General features: G+C 35.3%; 2 protein-coding genes across 2 annotated transcripts; both read left to right on the top strand.

Moving 5' to 3' along the window:
* Positions 1–12,435: 12,435 nt before the first annotated feature.
* Positions 12,436–14,037, top strand: LOC110927377 (E3 ubiquitin-protein ligase PUB23). Its single transcript, XM_022171054.2, has one exon. The coding sequence runs from the start codon at positions 12,654–12,656 to the stop codon at positions 13,932–13,934; it is 1,281 nt and encodes a 426-aa protein (XP_022026746.1). The 5' UTR covers positions 12,436–12,653; the 3' UTR covers positions 13,935–14,037.
* Positions 14,038–16,428: 2,391 nt separating this feature from the next.
* On the top strand, positions 16,429–23,732 carry LOC110927376 (2-(3-amino-3-carboxypropyl)histidine synthase subunit 2). Its single transcript, XM_022171053.2, has 10 exons — positions 16,429–16,582; positions 17,757–17,959; positions 19,242–19,350; positions 19,491–19,788; positions 19,884–19,953; positions 21,076–21,143; positions 21,337–21,452; positions 21,585–21,691; positions 21,948–22,093; positions 23,217–23,732. The coding sequence occupies exons 1-10, from the start codon at positions 16,502–16,504 to the stop codon at positions 23,462–23,464; spliced, it is 1,446 nt and encodes a 481-aa protein (XP_022026745.1). The 5' UTR covers positions 16,429–16,501; the 3' UTR covers positions 23,465–23,732.
* Positions 23,733–25,169: the final 1,437 nt, after the last annotated feature.

Raw genomic sequence — 25,169 nt, 5'->3', positions numbered from 1 at the left:
AGGGTTAGTTCTCTCTCAATTGGTTCAGTGGTAATCGAGCTCCTTCTCCGGTGATTCTGCAAAACAGAGCACGTTAGCCTCGTCAAGGGGAGAAGAGGGTTCTCTCCTTGACCCGACTCCAGTGTGAGAATAAGTATTTGTATGGAGAAGATAAAGGTGTTTAGGTAGTGAAATTGGATCTGAATTTTTACCTGAAGTATTCTCCTATTTATAACCGAGAGTTTGGGAGGGAAAATCTGTTATTGAAAAGATAACGGAAGATGCTAACACCGTAGCGGTTATCTTTCCTTCCGTTAAGTCTCTTTACTCTTCGTTAAGTTGCTTTGATCTGACGTGGGTGCACACGGCTCGTGACTTGATCCTATGGCTAGGGGATTGCCACGTGGAAAGTGATCTAAGTGGAGATCATTCTTCAATCACATGCTATCGTTGTGATTTCAGGAATGTTTGTGATGGTGACACGTGTCCAGACGGTTATAACCGTCTGGGTGGTGCACGATGGTATTTCTTCTAGAAGATTACTGCTGTAATCTGGTGTGACACCTTACAGTGTGCACACAGTTGGATAGATCCTAAGTCTGGGTAAATAATATCCCGGTCTGGATATTTGGACGGACATATTGATCTCCGGGTTTCGATCCCTTGTTAAATGGAAGGTGGCGCAAAGGTTCAGGTTTCCTTTGGGCGCGTGACTATCGCTTGTTAGTTTCTTTCTTCCTTCTGTAAGACCAATGCGCGGCCGCGCAAGGTTAGAAGGTGTTACGCCCTAACACGTTTAACCTTAAATATGACGCAGCGGAAAAAGAGCTTTAAAATTTCTTTCCTTATTAACGACATTACTTTCACGAAGGTTCCAAATTCCAAAAATGTTAAACGTTCTTTAAAAGAATTCACAACATTCATACTAAAATTTAGATTTCTAGACATTATATACTTCAACTATGTGACCGATCTATCCGTACAATCCTTGCTCTTGACTCGATCTACGTCCGCCTCACTACCTTAGCAACAGAAGAAGTCCGTATAGTACCTGTGGGCATCACATACAACTTAGCCATTAGTCGATGACAACATCATGTAACATTAATCTTAAATAACTAAAGATTGAATAACGTTCAATAATGCAACTTGATCCATTCGAATAACCCTTCTCATTCTCTTATTCTGGGTTCGGCTTAAATTTCATAAGAATCCGATGTACTCATTCCTGCATTACATACCGACCTCAAACGCATAATTAGTAACGTTAAAATTCGAACATATCAATTCATGCATGCATACGTACTTACATACAAACATACATACACATCTACATACACACATGCCTTTCCTACAACTTTACTTACGTGCATACCCTTATATATGTCTTTACACATACATACATACACAACTACATACGTACATACCTTTCCTACATCTTTACATAATCATACAATATTTACATGGGACTTAGACTTTGATTTATAGCCCATAAACATCTAAGGATCGATCAAATCATGTTTAGAAAACCCGTCGTAGTCCACGGGTAACAAACCGAAGCCTACGATACATAAATCAACTTAAATAACAAGATTTCAGCTTTTGAGACTTGGGGAGGCCGTCGGCGACGGGCCTTGCCTTTACCCGTAGCCAGAAACACCCGTAAACAGCTAAATAAGGCGTCTGGCAAAACTGATGTTGTTTTGTCGTTCGTACGCGCTAAAACGCGCATAACTTTTGAACCGTTTATCCGTTTAACCTCTCGTTTCTTCCTACATGCTTGTAAATTCACATTCTATCATATTAACTTAAAATTCTACCTCTGGATTAAGGAAATTCTTAACTTAGAATCCCACATTTAGGTACCATATTACTACATATTCTTTAGGATCCCACATTTAGGCACCATATTACTACATATTCTTTAGGATCCCACATTTAGGTACCATATTACTACATATTCTTTAGGATCCCACATTTAGGTACCATATTACTACATATTCTTTAGGATCCCACATTTAGGTACCATATTACTACATATTCTTTAGGATCCCACATTTAGGTACCATATTACTACATATTCTTTAGGATCCCACATTTAGGCACCATATTACTACATATTCTTTAGGATCCCACATTTAGGTACCATATTACTACATATTCTTTAGGATCCCACATTTAGTTTATTATTATTTATTGTGTCATTTATCTTTGGGGTGTTACGCGTTATGGGTATTCGTGCATAAAAAGGTCTTCGACATACAAAACCCTATACTCCTCACTTTCATACTTGACCAAAACATTACACCAATCGATTAGCTTGTTTCTAAACTACTTTTAAGATCGTTTGCCCAATATACCCATCAAGGGCGTTTTGGTCAACTTTATTCCCATCATTTACGACGAAGGACTTCATCACATATTTGATCTCAACATCATGTTTAATTAATTAAAACATTATATTACTTAAACAAACTAAGAAGTGATTACGGAAATCACTTACCTTGTGCATCCGTGTTCATACCCGCTTGCTTGCCTCATCTTGACCCGTTAGCCTTCCATGCTTGGTCCATGCTAGTGTGGTTCCTATTCTTTCATGCCGTCATGCCATAATAATGTTAGTATTCATGCTCATTCATATTAACACACATTTTCCAACTCTTATCTACATTGACTTTCACTAACACGCATACGACATGATTGGTCAACCACATAGTTTCAATATCCTTGAAATCTAAATTCGTTATCACACATGACACATAATTGATCTAACACATATTCCATGATCTCTCGATTCTTATATTTGTGTCAAAATGCCTAACCATGCTATAGATTCTCTGTTGACTTTCAGAAAGTCAACCTTCTAGCATATAACTTCCAATTTCGAACACGCATTTATGTTGATATAATAGACCATATTAATGACATCATATTAATTTCATACATAATGTTGTATAACACATACAACTACATGATCACCTAGTCACTTACACAATATACACATACTTATGTTTTCATAACTCTACATTCGACAACCGCATTGTTCAACATTCACTTAATCAAAATTATCATCTTACATACGTACACGACATAACTCCAACATTATCACTTATCAATAAACTATTCATTTCACATTCGTACACATTCACTCTTAGTCACCATAAATCAAGCGCATCAATTACATGGCGAGCATCACACCATTGAAGCATAAGGTACAAGTTCTTAATGCATAATTTTACCAAACCATACATTCAAATCCGAATTCTCATATGGACTCCACCTTAAGCACACTTAACTTATTATTTTGCTAACGGCTACACCATAAGCACCTTCTATACATACTTACCCACAACTTTCATATAATTTCACAATTTTGCTCTCTTAGGCATTTCATCGAACACTTGGCGGGTGTACTACTAACAAAACATTATGTACAAGCATTCATTGCATATTCTTACTAGTTCATATCAACATCATCAAATTCCACTTGAATCATATAATTCTCATAATATACCCAAATTAACTAACAATTACTCATTACATACAATATCATACATAAACTTTACACAACAATTAAGCATACATGATTATCCATAACATCATCTTCACTACCACAAGTGGGTTTTCATCTCTAATCATATAATTAACCTAAACCACGTGTAATCTATGCTTTATATCATGATATTAATACATTCTCATGCTCAATTTCATACAAATTCGCGGGTTGATCAAAACCCACTTCATATCAAAATCACCAAATCAAAAATTACAACTTACCAAGTGATCTTTAGGGCTAGATGACTAAGAATTCGGGTACATGCATTAGATTTGGGTTGAATTCCCCTTTCAATTTGAGCAAATAAGCTTGAGCTAGGGTTTGGCTCCTTTGGGAGCTTCTGATCGACGTAGAACACACACGAATGTGTGTTTGTGTGTGTTGATATTTTCTTATAATATCCCAACTTCCCTTTTAACCCACATTAGTCTCTTATGATTGTAAATTAAACATAGTTGGCCCCATTGTTTTTCCACTCTCAATCTATAGCCAACACTATCAAACCAAGTTAGATAACTTGGTTGTTAGTGAAATAACCCACTTGAACAATAAATCCTACTTACTCATGCCAACCTAATAAAATGTCAAAATAAAATATTTAGACTCGAGTTTTGGGGCGTTACAGAAGGGTTGAAAGACCGGTTGGTGGTATGGTCCTATCTCTCTTTTATGAGGTTTTTGGGACCTTACCCCTTCAATTCTTAAATAACTATATTATTTTTTCGACTTACAAGAACTTGGTCAATCACAAATGCCAAGGTTAAACTTCATGGGTTTTCTTATTCTTAAATATAAAAAGAAGATATCACAGTCAAATAGACAAAGTGGTCTTTTGATATAACTTATTATTTACGAATTCAAATATTGTATATTTATATTTCCATAACAAAAGTGTACGTGGTAAAGTATCAATTAAGATTAACTAACCATGGAAATACTTATCATGGGGAAGGCTAAACGAAAATCCATTTAAGTTGTGTAAAGTCAAGAAACCTTTGTAAAAACTCATATAACATTTTTACTTTTTATTTCTAAAAAAATAGGAAATTTAATATACATATATTTGAACATTTTTATAAAAGAAAAACAAAAAAACACCGAGTAGTAAGTAATAATAGCATGGCACTTTGAATTTGATATAAGAAATTTTGTTTTCAAAACATTTGGTCTAAAATTCCTGAAAAATTAGCCTTTTATGATTACATCGGAAATAATCCGGTACCAAATCGAGGCAAACTCTGAATACTCGATATGACCTCAAAATAACAGGGGTCAAGGTCGGTGGCGGAAATAAAATCCTTTTTACTTTTTAAAAAAAATGCTAAAACTTTCATGTTACATAATATATATGTCCAAAAAAATGTAAAATACAAATTTTGAACATTTAAAAAAAATAGTAGGCATTTTTTTTTATTTTTTTTTCATAAAAATGTTCAAGTACATTTATGTTACATTCCCTATTTTTTTTTTTAGAAAAAAATGAAAATATTACATAGGGTGTTTTTTGGGTTTTCTTAACTCAAGTGGATTCTCGATTTATCTTTCACATACTTATCATTCTTTATTCAAACATTTATAAACATTTTATATACAAATAATGAATTAAGATTAACTAACTATAGAAATACATACCACTCTTTATCCAAACATTTATAAACATTTTATATACTGATAATATTTTCAAATTTTAAAACAATTTTTTTGCCAGCCAAAGAAATGATTCACTAAAATAAGAAAGCTCCCTCCTTAGCAAGCAGCTAAAAGGGATATACAACAAGAAAAATACACTATTACATGATCATCTGTTCTAGTTATCTTCATTAGGAATCTATATATATATATATATATAGGGTAAGGTTCATGCGAGAACCACCCTTATTGCGAGAACCGCGAGAACCAATGTGAACACAAAATAAAATCTAAAAAAAATCAAAAAAGCACTCAAAATTTTTTTTTATTTTTTTTAATATTTTTTAACCAAAAATCGCTATATTTCGTTCCATAAAAAAAAAAAAAAAAAAACTTTTTTTTTTCGAGTAACAGTTATCCATGCACATGTGCATATGTATCATTACTTCAACAAATTCGGTAATACATTATCAGGAATAGACAATTGCACTTTAATTTACAATACCATTAGTAATACACTACTTTTTACATTACCAATATTCAAAATGCACATGTGCATAATTAGGTATAACCATGATATAACGTGTTTTGGTACAAAAAGTTTGTGATTTTGAATGGAGAAGTAGACCCATATACATGTTTTTTGGTTAGTTATATCTAGTGGTTGATGGTTTGGTTATAGTTGTCAATTTTTTATGTAATATGTTGATTGGATGGTATAAATGGTGTTTACATACATGTAATAAAGTGAAAATATTGTTAATGGTATTGTATTATGGATGGTAGGAGGTAATAGTATTGTATTATGGATGGTAGGAGGTAATGGTAGTGTATTATGGATGGTATGATAGATGAAAGGGAAAGTGTATTCAAAGTGGTGTACCAAAACACCTTATTTCATGTTGATACATATAATGCACATGTGCATTTCTAATATTGGTAATGTAAAAAGTAGTGTATTACATATGGTAGTGTAAATGAAAGTGCAATTGTCTAATATATGTAATGAATTACGGAATTTGTCAAAGAAATGACAGAAATGCACATGTGCATGCTTGTGTATTATGGATGGAATGATAGATGAAAGAGAAAGTAGTGTACCAAAACACCTTATTTCCTGTTGATACATATAGATGCACATGTGCATTTCTAACATTGGTAATGTAAAAGATAGTGTATTACACGTAGTAGTGTAAATGAAAGTGCAATTGACTATTATTTGTAATGAATTACGGAATTTGACAAAGAAACGACACATATGCACATGTGCATGGATAACTGTTACTCGAAATTTTTTTTTTTTTTTTTGAATTTTTTTTTTATTTTTTTTATTAACAAAATATAGCGATTTTTTCAAAAAAAAATAGTAAAAAAATAAAAAAAAATTTTTTGGGTGTTTTTTAGATTTTTTTAGGAATTACTGTTTGTGTTCACACTGGTTCTCGCGGTTCTCGCAATAAGGGGTGGTTCCTAACGGATCTTTGTCCTATATATATATATATATATATATATATAATAAAAAAGAAGTTGAATGAACAGTGCTATATATAATAAAAAAAGTTGAATGAACAGTGATTTAATATTATTAAATTAGATTTTTTTTTTTAATAGAGAATTTTTTTTTTGTCTCCAATACTTTTTTAATATAACCAGAAAACTTGTTAAGTTACATTAAAACAGAAGGTAGACGGGCAACAAGCTGCGCCGCCAACCCTTTCTGAATTGCAAACCCCAACCTCCCGAACACAAACACAAACCCCTGCCCCCTTGGGGTCGAACAATTGCTGTGGATAACCCGTTGAACCCTCGTCAAGAAGTTGATGGCTTCTGGCGCTAGGGAGCCAAAAGTATCAAAGGCAAAAGGGATAAAGACATGTTGGTTCTCTGCGCAAGCTTTAGCGTGCTTATCCACTTTCTTTGATTCTGCCTTTCTTGCTGCTAGTCCAGCTACAAACCCGTTTTCCCTTAAACCAACTAAAGGGGAAACCCCCGTGAGGTCTACACAAGCATGTTTCCCCCCAGCCCAGCCAAAGACGAGCAGATCCGCTGGTCGCAGAGTAGATCTCCCTTCCATAGGGTCCGTGAGGAAATTCACAGGGGCCTCTTTCTTAGCAGAAATCCCAGCTCTTCTTAAGATATCCTCCAAAACATCTCGCACCCAGTCATGCCGATATTTAAACCCAGGGAGCTCTTTATAGTGAACTGCGTGCTCCCCATATTTATCCATGCAAGCTTTACGACATATCGGGCAGGTTTCATCTTCTGGGTACATAGGGATCATTAGCCGGTATTTGAGAATGGTTCTATATTCTATTGCCGACATGCATTGTCCTAACCCCTCAATCGGGATAACGGTCAAAAATTCCTGAGCATGGGGACCCTTCAGACACTCAAACACCGCCTTCTGGCGGGGTGACAAATCAAAAGCTTCTCCCAGGCTTTGAGCGATTTTGCTAAAAAGTGCATTCGCCAAAGTTTTTTGCGGCTTCGAGGGGGCGGTGTCCTTGTTAGAGAAACCGCCAATATCCAAGTCTGGGAGAGAGACATTTAAGCGTTCGAGCGCTTGTTGATAGTCTGGGTCAAGCCCGACGACCCCACCGTTTCGAAGGATATGATCCTGTAGTTCCCAAGACTGAGCTCTAGACGCCACAAAGGCATAAGCCCCAACATCTCGGGCTGAGAAGAGCCCCAAACCACCTAGACGCATTGGCAAAGATGCTAGACGCCACTGGAGGTCACCAAAGAAGGGGCCACCACCCACTACTATGTCTTCTATAGCCTTTCTAAGGCCATCATCGAACCGAGATACCGCATCCTCCATCAAATGGGGTTGACAAGTCCGTAGCCCAAAAAGCAACTTAGCAACACCCATGCACGACCTTAGAATTAGAATTAGATTAGAATTATTTAAAATTAGAATAACATCATTAAGAGATGAGCAAATGGTATCAGACATAGGTATCGGTCTCAAATTTAATAAACCGGTGTACTTTCGGTACCGGTTCTGCACAGGTATTCACCGGGTTTTACCCTCAAATACCGGTGCCGTACCTGTACCGACCAGTACCGAATAAAAAAGAAGTTGAATGAACAGTGATTTAATATTATTAAATTAGAATTAGAATTAGATTAGAATTATTTAAAATTAGAAGAACATCATTAAGAGATGAGCAAATGGTATCGGACATAGGTATCGGTCTCAAATGTAATAAACCAGTGTACTTTCGGTACCGGTTCTGCACAGGTATTCACCGGTTTTTACCCTCAAATACCGGTGCCGTACCTGTACCGACCAGTACCGAACCGTACCATACTAGGTATATTCGGTACCGGTACCACTTTTGGGGATTTCGGTAATGGTATTTTCGGTACCGGTTGGTAACGAGCTCATCAAATCCTGTAGCAACACAACAATGCAAGTAATTGCACCGTTTAGATTACTTTTCATACACACAGTAAGTAAATTGTATTTTGTTTGAATGAGGTTTTATATACACAACAACTTATTTTGCTTTCTTTTTTGTTTTTTTCTGTAATGAATGAATTGTAGCATGTAAATTAACTTGGATATTTAGAATATTGATGAGCAAATCGTATCAAATCCTGTAAACGAACCGGTATCGTATCAGTATCAAATTTACTATACCAAATCATTTTCGGTACCAATTTGGTACCCACCTTTTGGCGTTTTCAGAATCGTTACTTTCGGTTCGACACCAGTCTAGCACCATACCTGTATTTATTAATTTTTACCTTCAAATACCATACCGTATTGTACCGGGCATTTTCGGTGCCGGTACCTAATTTCGATGATTTTCCGGATCGGTACTTTCGATGCCGTTACCGGTACCGAGCTCATCCATATTTTAACGTGTTAGCAACGTAATAACTGAACTGAAAACAACCAAATTTCCAACGTGTAGGACGTGTGGGCCCTATTATTATATATTAGGTTATTTAAAATCGTTTTTTTTATGACGGAGTGACTAACCTTACCACGTAATTTTATTTATGTTTTGATATTCAGTATCTGTTTGCCGTTGCTGACACGCCTTTTGTAGTCATTGAGTCCCGCCGCAACGCGCGGAATGAAAATAACTAGTTACAATGGTTCACCTATTCTTGCCCCACCAATAAGTCGTTTCCTAGATGTCTTCCGCTACCATGGTGACCGACAGATTCCTCCTTCCAAAGACCTTCTTGTTTCTTCTAAGCCAGATCTTCCAGATCGTCATAATGGCGATAACATGGATCACGTCCTCCTTCTTAGCTTCCAGGTTTACACCAAGAATGTACTCGAATAGCTGGAGCACCTAGGAAACACCCGTAGTGATCGTGAGTTATTATAATTTGAAGGTTACGGACGGAGCCCGTACTCTATCGGGGTTCCAAGGGGGCAACACCCCCTTGGCGGGGGTCCAAGGGGCAGAACCCCTGGCTGGTGTCAAGCTGGAAAAAAATTATTTTAATTAAATTGCTTTACTAAAATTGTATCAGAAAATTTATTTTCTGGAAAATGCCATTAATTTCAAAACATTAAAAAATGGCAGTTTTAGTAGTAGTTGTGTCTTAAATTTGAGATAACTGTCATTAGGCAGTTAATCATCACCAATCCCAAAAATTCGTAGACAGTTTTTGATCATATTTTCCTGGTTCAGACACAATTTCGCACGAACATAACCTGGTTCAATTTCTCGAAAATCAGAGTTGTATTCAATTAAATTATTCGGGTGAACCACCGAAATAATTTGATCTGAGAGTGATTACACGTCTCTCTGATTATCCGGTTTTCTGAAAATTCCCCAACAGCTAACACATTAGTTACGCCCCTGCCATTTTCGGTACCAATTTGATACCCACTTTTTTTTTGTTTTTGGAGATCGTCGGATTGATACTTTCAGTTTGGTACGGTATCGGTTTTTGATACCGATACTATACTAAATTTTTTACAATTTACATAATCGATACTTTCGTCACCGATAGGATACCAAGTTATCCCTACTTTTTTGCGCGAAAGTGCCTTTGCAACGCTCGTTTGAGCTATAATCAATTTTAATATTATTATTTAAATCATCAAACACCAAATTGCGTATTAAAATAGAATGATAATGGACACAATTGATTGGGCCATCTTCTTCGAACAACGAGAAAGTCAGAGACGACTGGAGACACCCACGAAATCCAATACTTCGTCGTATCCATCACTTAACTTCGTGTATCCATTAATGAACACACACACCTCTTTAATATACCAAAGTCGTACTTCACTTTTAGTTACATAAATGGTACTTGTACTCTCTTTAAACATCCATTTTTTGTCTTTTTATTATTGTTCTGTTACTCCTAAAAGTTTTTCTTGGGTAAAGTTCATTCTAAAATGATACACAAAAGATTTAACAATCTTTCACGTTTTTTTAATCAATGTTTAAAATGAACAACTAAAGTAATTTAGCTAAAGTACCCACTTTTTATGAATTACCCACTTTTTATGAATTAAAACCGTAAAGGCGATTATTGATGGGTCTCTGACGTATGCAGTAATACATTAAGAGATTTAAAAAAAAATTAACTAGTCGGTAATATGCGGATCCTCACCGACGGTTTCTAAATATTATATTTCAGGTCAGATATCATGTCATGCTATTCAGGCATATTATTGAGTTCGTATTTCTAGCGGATTAGACATTGGGTAATTAGCAAAATATTTTGAAGATAAGGTTTTCAATTTGATTTCTTGCCACGCTTTACGGCTGTTGTGGGTTGAAATGGGCAACTAATGAACCCACCGCCTAATATGTCGAAAAATTGTATTTATAGTACTCTCCAAAGCTTCGTGTTATTTGATTGATACCTTAGCACTGTAATTTTAATATAAACACCGCCTAAACTCTATTGTTTTGTTGAACACTTCAAATGCACTAATACATGGGTCTATGAGTGCCCCAAAATGGTTCCACTTATGTGCTCAAAATATGCTAGCTGAAAAATACGTGGGAGTAGAACGCTAAAGGCCTTATGAAGGGCAATCTCTTTGTCTTTGGGACCTCTCACGATCGCTACTTTGTCACAATTGGTGATCCCGACAGTTGCAACACTAAGAGATCTTATGTTTATAGAATACTTTCTTATAAGAAAACTTGTGATGATGTAGTGGGATCATGAACGAGACATGAAACATTCCCCTCCGTATACTTAGTTTCTTATTGTATAAACATATTGTGTATATTTTAAATATGTTATTATTTTTCATAGTTATATTTTTTAGAATATGTTATTTTTTCATAGAACATCAATGACATTTTTTAGTCATCTTTGTTAATACAGCTATCATCGACTGAAAATCCATCAACGGTTCATCGGAGACGATTAGATGTCAATCCGTTAGTGAGTTCTCGTCGTTGATCCGCCGACAAGTTACAGATCTACTGACGAGTCCCCATTCTTAGTTGATGGACAGGAATGAAATTGTCTTTTGTAGAAGGACTAAATTACAACTCAATGATAAGTTGACCGACCATTTATGTAAAACTTTTTTTTTCCAACACCGACCTTTGGATGGGGCGACCATGCCTCTTTATCTTTATTCACATTATATGCTAATTGCATTGTAGGTCCTTCAAATTTAAACAGACTTTAAGTTTATATAAAATTTGACATTTTAACTTACCATCGAGTTGACATTTTATCTAATTGAAGATCAAGTTGCACCGTTTTAGGGGGTGTTTGGTGTTGCGTTTTCAAAATAGATTTTGTGTGTTTATAAAATAGATTTTGCCTTTTCAAAACTGCGGTTTGAAAAAGCATGTAGGTACATGGAAGCATGTAGGTACATGCTTTTCCAAAACTGCGTTTTGAAAGCAGATAATCACTTTTTATCCAAACACTTTTTTAGATTATTTATGTTTTACAAACGTAATAATCAAATAATCAGTTCAAATTGTAACCCCAAACATCCTCATAGATGCATTTAGAAAAAAATAGTACAAATACCATAGTTTCAAAACTTAAATAATAAACATACTGAAGTTTAAATGCATAGTTAGCCAATTTATGTAAAACATATCACAAAACCCTAGCCAGATTTTATACTTTTCAATATATTATTGGTTTTGAAAATAACACCCTACTAATTTGCCAATTTTTAAGAACATGTTAAAAAATCATCTCAAGCTATTATAATAATTGCGCGAAAATGTAATTTATTAATATAAGCCTCATACAAGTGGATTATTTTTTATTGAGGAAAATATAAAAAAGTATATTTTGGATGATTACATTTAGGTTGTAACTTGAATTGGTTGTAAAGTTCAAGGACCTCATAGCAATTATCCCTTATGACTTCTCTCCTCTTAATTACAACAGTGTTGACTTTCCTTTTCATCCAGCCTCACACCTTTCTCTCTCAATATAAAAACCAAGTTGCCAAATTGCATTGTCCATCAAGTGTCAAAAGTTGAGATAATTTAAACTCAGAAAAGGGTTTCAAAAAATGGATGTTGAAATTGAAGTTCCATCACATTTTCTATGCCCAATTTCAATGCAACCAATGAAAGATCCAGTCACAATATCAACTGGCATCACATATGACAGAGAAAGCATACAAAGATGGTTGTTTACATGCAAAAGAACAAGTTGTCCGGTTACAAAACAACCCGTATCCGGTACCGATCTCATCCCTAACCACACCCTTCGTCGGTTAATCCAGTCATGGTGCAAGATTAACTCGCATTACGGGTTTGATCTCATCCCGGCGACACCGAGGAAGCCGGTGGACAAGTTCGAGATCATAAAGCTTGTAAACGATGCGAAACGACACCCCCAAAACCAGATCAAGTGCTTGAGAAGATTGAGATCGATTGCACAAGCGAGCGATTGGAGTAACACGTGCATGGAGGATTTGAAACTATTCGAGTTCTTGACGACGGTGATATTAAGCGAACATAACACTGGATCCGTCACTGAAGCGTGTGATGAAGCCCTATTTGTGCTTCATCATCTTCATTGTATGGATTCAGTGTTATCCAACGCTTTGTTGCGCGCATCAGGCCCAAGTAGGCCTGAGAGTACCTCTGCGGACCCCGCATGTGTGGCGTCCTCAGGGTTTGCCCTTTTAAATGCGTTACTGCATGTAATGAGATTTGGAAACGTCCAATCTCGTTCACATGCAATAACGCTGTTAAGATCCGTCATCAAGATGACGGATCCTGCACAAATCTCCAGTATTACACCAGAACTTTTCAACCAAACCGTACGAATCTTGAAAGAAAATGTTTCGCAACAAACGATCAAAGCTGCATTGGAGCTTGTCGTGGAGATCATTCGATGGGGGAGAAACCGAATAAAGGCGGCTGAATCAGGGATGGTTTTGGTACTTATTGACCTTCTAATCGAAAGCTCAGACCGGCGGGGATGTGAGCTGATGCTGGTGGCGTTGGAGCAGATTTGCCGGTGCGCAGAGGGGCGGGCGAAGCTCGTGGAGCACGCGGCCGGGCTGGCGACAGTGTCGAAGAAGATCTTGAGGGTTTCTCATGTGGCAAGTGATAGGGCAGTGAGGATATTGTGTTTGGTTTGTAGGTTTTGTGCAAGTTATGGTGTTCTTCAAGAGATGGTGGAAGTGGGTGTTGTTTCAAAGCTTTGTTTGATGATTCAGATTGATTATAGTGAGAGAACAAAGGAGAGAGTGAAGCAGATTTTGACATTGCATTCTAGGGTTTGGAAGGATGCTTCTTGTGTTCCTGCTCATTTGCTTTCACCATATCCTTCATTATGACTTGTAATTAAAGGTTTGCTTATTGATATTTTAACAAATTATATTGTTTTTATTTTTATTTATTTATTTTTTAATGGCAAAATGTTACTCACTCCTTTACCAAGCGAGTTAGCCCCACATTGTAATTTGTGTTCAAGGGTTAGAAAAATCGACTGAATGACCGCACCTAAATAACCGACCCAAATTAATAACTGATGGTTTGATTTTGTTTTTTACATTATTACGGCTTGGTTTTGGTTATGCCTAGTTTCAAACCAAACCAATCCACACAAAGTGTTTGTTATTAGATTTATTGTTCATTAATAGGTGGTTAACAAATGCCTTTAGGCTTTAATTAGCCAAAAGAAAGTTTCTATCTCCAATTTATTATTTTGGGCCAATTTTATCGGGTCCAAAACTGAAAACCTACCAATAAGGCCATATGAATGAGCCGAACACATACACGTATAACTGAAACACCGAAGCTATTTGTTAATGGGTTACATCTCTTTCTAAGATTAATGATCAGATTTTTTACCGATTTGCCTAGTTGGATGCCATTACAAGATTATAGGCTTATAGCAAAAGTAATTCCTTTAATGATTAGTGATGTTTACCACTCGGGTACGAATGTTGGATGCATACATGAGTCATTATAGTTGACTTTGAAAAGTAAGCGTGGACTTTATTAAGTTCAAAACTATCTTCCCCCAAAGTGAAATCTTTGGGTTAGTTATTAGTAGCTTAGCCTAAATTGGAAGGGCTAGTGTGTATATCCCTTGTATATGTTGTAATTTGGTCTTTTGTCCGTTTGGATCAGGGACGTCTGTTTGTTGACCTTTTGCCCGTTTGGGTCGGAGGTTTGTTTTAATAAAGTTTAATTTAAAAAAAAAAAGGTTATTAGTAGCTTAGAGGTTGTGAGGATGGTTACAATTCTTGGTTGTCTTGTCATTAAATTTCCACATGCTTGTCTAGGCTTACATATGGGGGCTGTGTAGGTGAGATAACAATTATTCCGAACAGATGATTCAATAGCTTTTGAGACACAATTTTTTTAATGTTATGAGAAAACACACTTTTATCGACAAAAAACTTTACCGATGGATTGAAAACTTTGTTGGTTAGTATTTTGGTTTTGATTCGTCATTGAAATGGTGTATGTGATCCATTGGTAATATCCATCGTTGATTCGTCGGTGAACCTTTGCTCACGCTTGAATTTAATTAATATCTTTAAAAATTATCAACGATTGATATCTTCACTGATTGCGTTAGTAAATGCCCTCTGATTTGTAATGCAATGGTTGTATTTTATTGATAATTGACTGATTACATGTATGTTTTGCGCTATAAACACAATTAAAATAAGAAAAACTCCACCCAATAGTAAAATATTATACTAGAGTCACTCAGTGTTGTAGCCCCACCCTTGGTAACACCCTCTAAAAAAGGCGACTAAGCCCGGCCCTCGCCCTTGGAAACACGTTCTCCTTCTCTCATCGGCATAGGTAATAAACATCATTGCCTTCTAAAAGACGAGAGATCTCTATTTAAGAATACACTCACCGTCTCTAAAAAGGGTATTACAAAACCATTATCTTTTCATCATGTATGGTGATTTGAACATTAGATCATCTTGCAAGGCTCGCCCATGCAAGATCTCTTAATTATCTGATTTCTTTTTCTGTACATGAGAGAATCCTATTCGATTCAGCATCCAAAAACCCCTTTCTTTATAATAATCAAAACTTTATACATGATCTCCATGAGAGTCAAAACACATTTAGTTTTATAATACTTTTAATAAAACTAACAAAGTTAAGTACACTTATGAAACCAAATTCCCAAACTAAATGAGATTTATTATGGTTTTTACGGAAAAAAATATTTATGTTAATGGCTCGTTAGCTTACTTGCGTAGTATACTAAGGGTGCAAAAAGTCAGATATCAAAATTATCAGATAGTAGACTTTGATATCCCAGAAGCGTATTCAAAATTTTGAATATCATTAGTTTACTTGCGTAGTATACTTAGGGTGCAAAAAGTCAGATATTTAAATTATCAGATAGTAGACTTTGATATCCCAAAAGCGTAATCAAAATTCTGAATATCGTTATTTCAGATGCAATTTTCGACTTAATGTTGGAAAATAACTATTAACTTTAGATTATCGAATCAAACATCCCAACTACTAAACCTAATATCTTGATGATAGTCATTAACTCTCATGCTTTAAACATCTTGATAACTAAGGGGCTATTTGGTCACTTTATGCCTCACTGCCTTTTAAAACTTACCCATTAGAGGCTCCAACTACTAAAATGTGTCTTTTAAGTGAATCAAACACATTTTACCTTCGACTGATTAGTAAACTCTAATTAAAGGCTACCAAACACGGCCTATGACTTGTGATATGATTAATTAGCCTCATATGGGATTGAACTCATAAAAAGGTACATGTTATAATTGGGCCGGAGTTGTGACCAATATTACAAAACTTCAACCTGGCCCATTAATTAGCCTCATATCCTGAACCTCAGGGAGGGTTAAACCCTGTGTTCACCTTTGCTGTTCTTTCTTCGTCTCCAATGGAATTCGAGTCCAAATACGAGGTTTTGCGCGTTGTCACCTTCATTCGCACCCATGGCTTCAAAAGGGTCGCTTTACAGGTACACATCTATGTTCTGTTCAGTTTTCTCTTTTGAAGTAACCCTAAAAATCAGGCAAAATTAAGAAGCTTTTCGTGTCTCTGCTATTGATGTTGTTTATAAGGTTAAATTTCGTTACATATTTCGTATGATGTTAGCATGGAGCTGAATTCAGTGATAATGCTGTTTTTTATCATTTTTTTTTTTTGGGGTGGGGGGGTGGGGGTCAATATTTGCAGGTTTGGGTGCAGTCTAGATGGTTTGGGCCAGCTTCAGGTCGAACCTAGCCTAATGGGGTGTATTCGGGTCAACCAGACGTGTTCGTAGGTTGCTCATCAGTGTGTTTTATGTAATAACTTGAACGATCAAAGTATTTTTTTATGCCAAAATTTATTAGTTTGATCATAGTTATGGAAAGCCCGCACTTGGTACCGATTTATTCTGTTTTTTTTTTTTTTATATATATTTAACGCAAAATTATTGATCTTCTCCACAATAAAAGCTTTCATCCAGATTTTTGATCCAAGTTAGAACTTTCAAGTTTTGGAATTACATTTAAACTTCACTATTTTAGAACTTTTGGTACTAAATAGATGATATTAAACGTTATAAAATATATTTGAAGAGTAGTATTATTCTAATATTCTAATATATAATATATATTTTTGTTTTTATCTTTTTTCATTGATGTTCATTTTTCCTTATGCCTTCGCTTTTTTGCGCCTAGGCCCCAGGCAAGGCTTATGCGCCTTTGATAACTATGTGTTTAAAAACAAATTGGTATGTTTAAACATAATTGTTTAAAAAAATTAAACTTATTATCTAAATTTAAAATTTCAAAGTTCTAATACGAACAAAAGAACAATTTTTTTTTCGGGTTAAACGGGTTGTGTTGGTGACATCCCACGAGCCACGAATACTGTGTCGTGTTTAGATTCATGTGTATGATGGTTTGTAGGTTCATGTCGTGTCAGGTTCGACCCACCAACCCAAAAACACAACCCGTTTAGCAGCTCTAAATTTCTTGCTGCAATGCTGCGACAGCGTTATCGTTGATTATAACTAAGCATGGTTTGGATTCTATGTTTTGTCTTAGCAGTCTGGTCATATATGTTTTGGTCATGTGATCATCGAAATTAAAGCTAATCTTTTTGAAGAAGCTAATGTCATCTGTATTATATGTTATAATACTTAGTTCCCGGATGAGCTACTAAAGGAGTCAATCGGGGTCGTGTGGGCCCTACGTAAGGAGCTACAATCATGTGGTGAAAGCGGTAATAATATTGCGTTGTATGTAATGGCTGATACTACATACGGTAGCTGTTGTGTTGATGAGGTTGGTGCGTTGCACATCAATGCCGACTGCGTTATTCATTATGGACATACATGTCTCAGCCCGTAAGTCTTTTACTCTTGTTTTGGACACGATATATGTTAGATGTGGCAATTCCGGCTCGTTTATCTATGAATTGAATGAATGGGTCGATTCGGGTTTCTTATTATCTCCATAGGTAAAAACGGGTAAAATCAAAAAATTAGTTACAAAGTTAACTGTTTAAACTTCATGCAAAGAACAAAATTAATGCGAAACCTCTTAATTCGTTCTATTATTATAGTGAGGTTATTGAAATAATATTTGAACACTAAAACATATAGATTTTCTTGTTCGTGTTCGGTCATTAAGAAAATGGTTGATGAACATGTTCTTGTTTGTTTATGTTCATTCATTAATACTCTAAATGAACATAAACCATATACGAACACCAAATATAAGTAAACAACAATATCCCCATAAAAGTCTAAATATCATCGGATTATCATCGGTTAATTCAACAATATTTGACATTTTAAAAGTAAACAAGAGTATGGGTTAGACTCGGCCGATGGTTTTAAAATGGGTTGGAATTAGGCTGATGGTTTCAACATGAGGTTAACTCAACTTTGATCGAACCTTAGTGAATTAACATTAATAAAGTTAAATGAACTAACATTAACGAACTTAATGAATTAACATTAATAAAGTTTAATGAACTAACATTAACGAACTTAATGAATGAACATAAATGAACATGATGTGTGTTCATGCTCGTTCGTGTAGTTAATTGTACACAAATTTTTGTTCATGTTCATTCGTTTATTAAATAAATAGACTTCCCACCGAATGGTTCATTGAAGGTTCTAGCCTACCAACAGTGTTTCATGTCAATTGTAAATGTCCTGTATGTTCTGATTCGTTAAATGATCTGTTTGACCTGTCCATTTGTCTCTAGTGTCTTAGAATCACTGCTGTTGATAGTGAGCATGGTGCCCGCTATAGCGTTTAGTGTGGTGATGCGGCAATAGATTGCAATCTGATTTTGGTGCCTCCATAGCGGGATTATAGGTTTTTTTTGTTTCAATATAAATAGCGATATAATATACTATAATATAGCAATACATATAAAAACAACGTATTTTGATAAATATACATATAAAATATTTCTGAAGTTTTCTTCTAGTGTATCGCTAAACATAAAATGGCCCCACTATTTCATTGCTATCGGCTATCGCTACATAGCGTATGGGTATCTTGTCACTATCGTTCGCTATTCACTAGTAACGACTATGTTTGGAATATCTGCTCTTATATCGAGTTAATCGTATTTCTTCATATTTCAATATGTTTTCTTTCTTATTTTAGGACATCAAAACTTCCTGCATTTTTTGTTTTTGGGAAGGCTCCAATAAACGCATCTAACTGCGCCAAACACCTTTGTAATTATGCATTGTCCAGCAAGAAGCCTGTATTGGTAAGCTGTGTAATTCCACTTTTTCTTTTTAATTTTTTATGCAATTTTAACTTACCATTTATGTTGAAAATGATTGTGTCTGATTTGTCTGTACACACCTCTTTACATCTGTTAATACGCTTTTCTTTGTATAAATGAAGGTTCTCTTTGGATTGGAATACGGGCATGCGATACATGATATTATAGAAGCATCAACTATTGAAACAACACACGATAAATTACATTTTGCAGATGTTATGAGCCAATCTATGAAACCAACAAAAACTTCTGATGTTAATGGAGATTGTGATGACGCATCACAAAAAACGTATAGCATCGGGGGCTTGCGCTGGAGTCTAGAACAGGGTCTCAGTATGGAAGACTACTCATTGTTTTGGATCGGGCCCGACAATTCAGCTTTTGCAAATGTTGTACTTACCTTCAATGACTGTGAAATAGGTACTTACTGCATTGTTTTTATGTAAAAAATATAATAGAAATGTTTTAAGTTACTCATTTTTTTTCTTTTTTTCTTCTTCGTGTAATTGTCTCAGTTAGATATGATGCGACGGAAAATGTATTGTTAAGTGACACTTCTCAGCAACGAAGAATTCTCAAGCGTAGGTACTTTATTTCTAAATCTTATCTTATATTCCAATAAATGGTTTGTGCTTGTGTCATTTTGTAGAGAAAACCTAGTTTTTCTGAGTGTGTTTAATGGCCAAAACAATCTCACACACGTAGCCACGAGAATACGAGATACCCGAATATTTGGTCGCGTATCTACGTGAATAATAATACATACTCGAATCTATATGCAAACAATAACTATTTGGCCGCGTATCTACATGAATAATAATACATACTCGAATCTATATGCAAACAATAACAATACATACACGAGTAAAAGTATATATGTATGGTTTAAAAGGCTTTCCGAGGCTCGCCTTGAGGCTTACGCCTTGGCTGAGGCTATGAAAAATTACCTAAAAGGCTTAGCCTCATGGGGGTTAATTGAAACCTAGGCCTCAGCCGTCCGAGGCTGTAGGAGGCGGTGAGGCTTAAGCCTCACTAGACCTTGTGAAAATTGAAAATAAAAAAACGTTTTCTGAACTTACTTTTAGACTCGTTTAGTGTTTATTGGGCCAACCCAATGGTGGACTTAAAAAACATCGATTAGGTTATCTTTTCAAACCTAATCGCTAACACAGTACACAGAATAGCCAACCCGAGTGGGGATGACTATGCCGATCTAAATATGCTTGATGAAAACAGTGATGATGATGATGCGGAGGAAAACGGGTTCTGTGATATGTAAATGTCATAACACTACTAATTTTGGTTGTTAACTTTTTTATGATGTTTGTTTTATGTTAAACCTTGCTTGTTGAACTATTTATGATGTTTGTTTTATTACTAAATTAGGTTTTATAATATTCATGATGTTTGTTTTATATTAATTTGTGGTTTTTATGAGAGAGATATATAATTTTATTTTTTTTAAATAATGTTTCGAGGCTTACGCCTTCCTGTCTCGAGGCTTACGCCAAGTGAGGCTAAGGGAAGATGCCTCGAGGCCTGTTTCCGCCTTTTTAAACCTTGTGTATATGTGACTTTTAGTTGTATTTCTCATGGCTAAACAAGTGATTTGTTTTTGACACACCAACAAAGGAATTACTTTGTAAATTTTCTCTTTTTTTAATCTTCAAGCAATGTGTCATCATCTTTATAATGTTTATTATGCAGATATTATCTAGTTGAGAAAGCAAAGGATGCTGGCATTGTGGGAATATTGGTGGGAACCCTTGGCGTCGGTATTGTTCAATATGCGCATTCGTTTGCTATGATTTTTGTTTTATATTTTTTTTGTTGTGTGTTTCCTTTTTCCTTTCTTTCAATACAGAAAATGTTCCAACAACATAAGCTGGTCATTTTTATAAAATTTTATGTTCTTCGAAATAACGTACGTGATGATTTTTTGATATTTTGTTTGGTTTTTAAATACAGCGGGGTATCTAAGTATGATCCATCAAATAAAAGAGATGGTCACAAAAGCTGGGAAGAAGGCCTACACGTTTGTGATGGGAAAACCTAATCCTTCAAAACTTGCTAATTTTCCGGAGGTAAAGTTGACAATCTTTATATAAATAAATGTGTTAAATGGTCATGTTTGGCTACACGATTTTAAGTCTCCAGGTTTGGATTGATGTCTTTGACACGAACACATGTTTTATAACTAGTTTCTAATTCTGCAGTGTGATGTCTTCATCTACATCTCTTGTTCACAAACCGCTCTTTTGGATAGCAAAGAATTCTTGGCTCCTGTTATTACTCCTTTTGAAGCTATTCTTGCATTCAACAGGTACTCTTAAACTATTGGAAAGTTTACTCATATTTATATTTTTTTTATACCTGTTAATATGAAGATTAATAAATCCGGCTGATGGATTTGTTTCGATCTGTCTGATTTTGTTGTCCCCGGCAAATGCTTTTGTTTGATTGGTGCCACACTCAATACTAATCGATAAAATCTTCATAGACGTGTTATTTGTATGTAATTTTGTTTTACCTTCAACAAAATCGGTTTTATTGTAGCAATCGCCCTTTTATCTTTATAGGGGAAGCGAGTGGACCGGAAAGTATGTAATGCAATTTCAAGATCTGGTTGCTTCAACTCCTGTGGGCGTGGAAAAGTCCGGAGAAGAAGAAGAAGCAAGATTTTCATTCCTTCAAGGTGGATACATTGAAGATCATGATTTGCAAGGTATTTCATTTAATCTTTTATCTTCATTTCTTACGCGCATAGTTGTTAATAGCGGCTATAGTGCGCTATGTAGCCATGCGACGTAGTCTCGCTATATGGGTCATAGCGACAAATAGCGATGATAGCGATTGTTTTTTTTTATGTAAATAGCAATTAGATATAGCTATAAAATAGCTGGATTTGTAGGTTTTTGTTAAATATACATGTAAAATAGCATATATACAAGGGTATTTTGATGTAATATACATATAAAAATTTTCAAGATTCTTTTCTAGTAGCCGTCGCTATTCGCTATGTAGCCTATAGGTGCCTTGTCGCTATTCGCTATCGACAACTATGCTTACGCGTGTTCATATCTCAATTAATGTTTGCATTTGAACTTCTCTTTTGCATAGAGGTTGCATAACGTGTGGTTCGGGTAACGGATCAAAACATGTCGTTTTTAATACAGCTCTAGTTTCCGGTTGGCCCTACCTGTCATCACCTCTTTGTCTGAACACAGTATGCAAAACCATATTTGTAAAATAGTGATCTCGATTTGTTAACAATTTAGAAGGCTTGGCATTTGATTTATTTTTTTTTGACATGTTTGACCCGTTTTCATTTTAGCTAACTTCATTTTTTTACATGTTTGACTCACTGGAGATGAAATGCAATCCAAATTGAGGGACAAAACATGATATAGAGGGGACATAATATATATTCATATAGCCTGCCAACAGATTGTCACAACTAGAGGTGTCTAGATGGTTGGGTCTGGCAGGTTGACTAAGAGGTCAAAACGGATACACTTTTAATATGGGTCAAAACATGCTGTGCTTTGCGTTGACCCGCAAACACATTTAGTTGAAAGGAATGATCTTCTAATCTAGACGGGTTTTGATGGATCTAAGTAACTGACCTTTTCTGAAGTTTGTCAATTTACTTATAAATGTGTCGCTTTTGGGTTATTTTTATCCAACTGTTAGCTAATGGGTTAACGCTCCCGAGGTGTTGTTTTAAAATTTTTAATAGAGGGGAACAGTAGCGCATACAACAGAGCGCGCTTTTCACTAGACGTTGCTGTCTTCAACTTTAATTTTGAAGCCTAAAAAGGGTATTAAGATGTATTTTTTTTCACCAGATATCAACAAAGAAGATGAAGATGGACCTCTTGCTTTAATGAAAATGACTCAGACAGCGCTGCAAGAGCGTGGTAAGGATCATAAAACCATGGTCAAGAAGGGAAGCACGAAATCGGGCGTGGATTTTTTTGCATCACGGGCTTTTCAAGGTCTTGACATCAACAATAATAGTAATGCACCTGAGCCATTCATACTTGGAAGATCCGGTAAGGCGTCCGGTTACAACCATGAAACAAGTGAGCACTAGCTTCTAGTTGTTTGTAATTCTTCCAAATTTAATAGCTTTTACCTTTGTGGCCATTGATATTAATCAACCAAAAGAAACTCTATATGTTGTAATCCACTTTTCAATCTTCATGCATAGCATGTTAGTAGGGTTGTAAACGAGCGGAGCACGAGCCTGGTGGTCGACCCGTTTAACTTAAGAGAGCTAATGGGTGTGTAAAGTATGAACTGGAATTGAAGTTAAACATTCATGACATTGTGTTTGGTTTGGAAAGTGAAGACTTCAAACACTGGTATCTTTTAAGAGGGGGATTTAAAAAGGCAAAAATAATTTCATATTTTGACTGATTTAGAAAATCTTTTTGCCTTGTATTTCAAATTAATATTTCTTATTTTTAAGGTAGTTTTAATTTTGATTTTCTATATATACTAGGTTGCTGATTGGTTGACAAATTTTGTAGGCCAATGGGTGAATACCATGGGGCATCCACTATTTTTTTAAATTATTTTATATCTATGTATAAGTCTTATAGCTATGTGTACAAGTCATATAAATATTTATGTTTTCTTCTCTGTAATTATCTTTCCTTTAGAATACTAGTATAAATATCAAATAGAGTCAAATGCCATTTTAGTCTATGTGGTTTGGACTATTTTGCCAGTTTAGTCCAAAGGTTCTATTTTTAGCACGTGGGTTCAAAAAAGTTCACCATTGCCATTTTAGTCCACTGGGTTAACTTTATCCATTTTTTCTGTTAACGAGAAGGCCAATTCGGTCATTTTATATGGCCGAATTGTCCTTCTAGTTAACAGAATTACATATTAAATAACCGAATTGACCTTCTCGTTGATAGAAAAATGGATGAAGTTAACCTAGTGGACTAAAATGGCAACGGTGAAACCTTTTTGGACCCACAGGCGAAAAATGGAACCTTTGAACTAAACTGGCAAAATGGGCCAAACCACAGGGACTAAAACTGCATTTAACTCTACCAAATAACTCTTATGGTTTACTTTTAATTTTAATAAACTCTATACTCTATTAATTTATTTAAATATTATTATTTGTTCAAACTCGATGGAGCTACGAGTTAACATGCCGCATGAGTGCGTGGTTCAACGTATTTACGTCTAATTTTTGTTCGATTTAATAGTATCGTCGCACCGTGTTTGACATTTTTACATAAGATTTCGGGTATCATCAACATCTTTGCTATAACGCGTGGAAATACTTTTTTTGTTCACATTTTGATATAAATTTTGGTTCAATATTTTTACATCTATTTTTGTTTGATTTAACGGTCCTTTCACAACGTGATATATAAAAAATTAAACTGACAAAGAAAAATTGACGGAAACAAAGCTTTAGAATTTATCTTGTTTAAAGATTAAAATATGAAATAATACACATGGTTTTTGGATGTGTTTTCTTTTAATAATCTCGGCTTCCAGAATGTATTTTTTTTAGAAACAATTATATTGTTCGTATGAGACTCGTGGTCAGAGATAAATATGGTACTGGGTATTGGTATCGAATTTCTCGAACCAAAAGATCTTAAGTTCCAATTCGGTACCGACTTTTGGCGTTCCTGGTACCGGTTCGCTACTGGTTTTACCTTCGTAATTTTCGGTACCAGTACTGATTCGGTATCGGTTGGCACCAAGCTCATCCCTACCCTTGAAGCTAAAAAAAATCATTAAAAGTTAAAAAAAATCAACAAAAAAAG

The sequence above is a fragment of the Helianthus annuus genome, chromosome 14 (assembly GCF_002127325.2).
Source record: "Helianthus annuus cultivar XRQ/B chromosome 14, HanXRQr2.0-SUNRISE, whole genome shotgun sequence".
NCBI lineage: Eukaryota > Viridiplantae > Streptophyta > Magnoliopsida > Asterales > Asteraceae > Helianthus > Helianthus annuus.
Note: the sequence above shows the minus strand (reverse complement) of the source record. Positions and strands in the feature narration are given on the sequence as shown.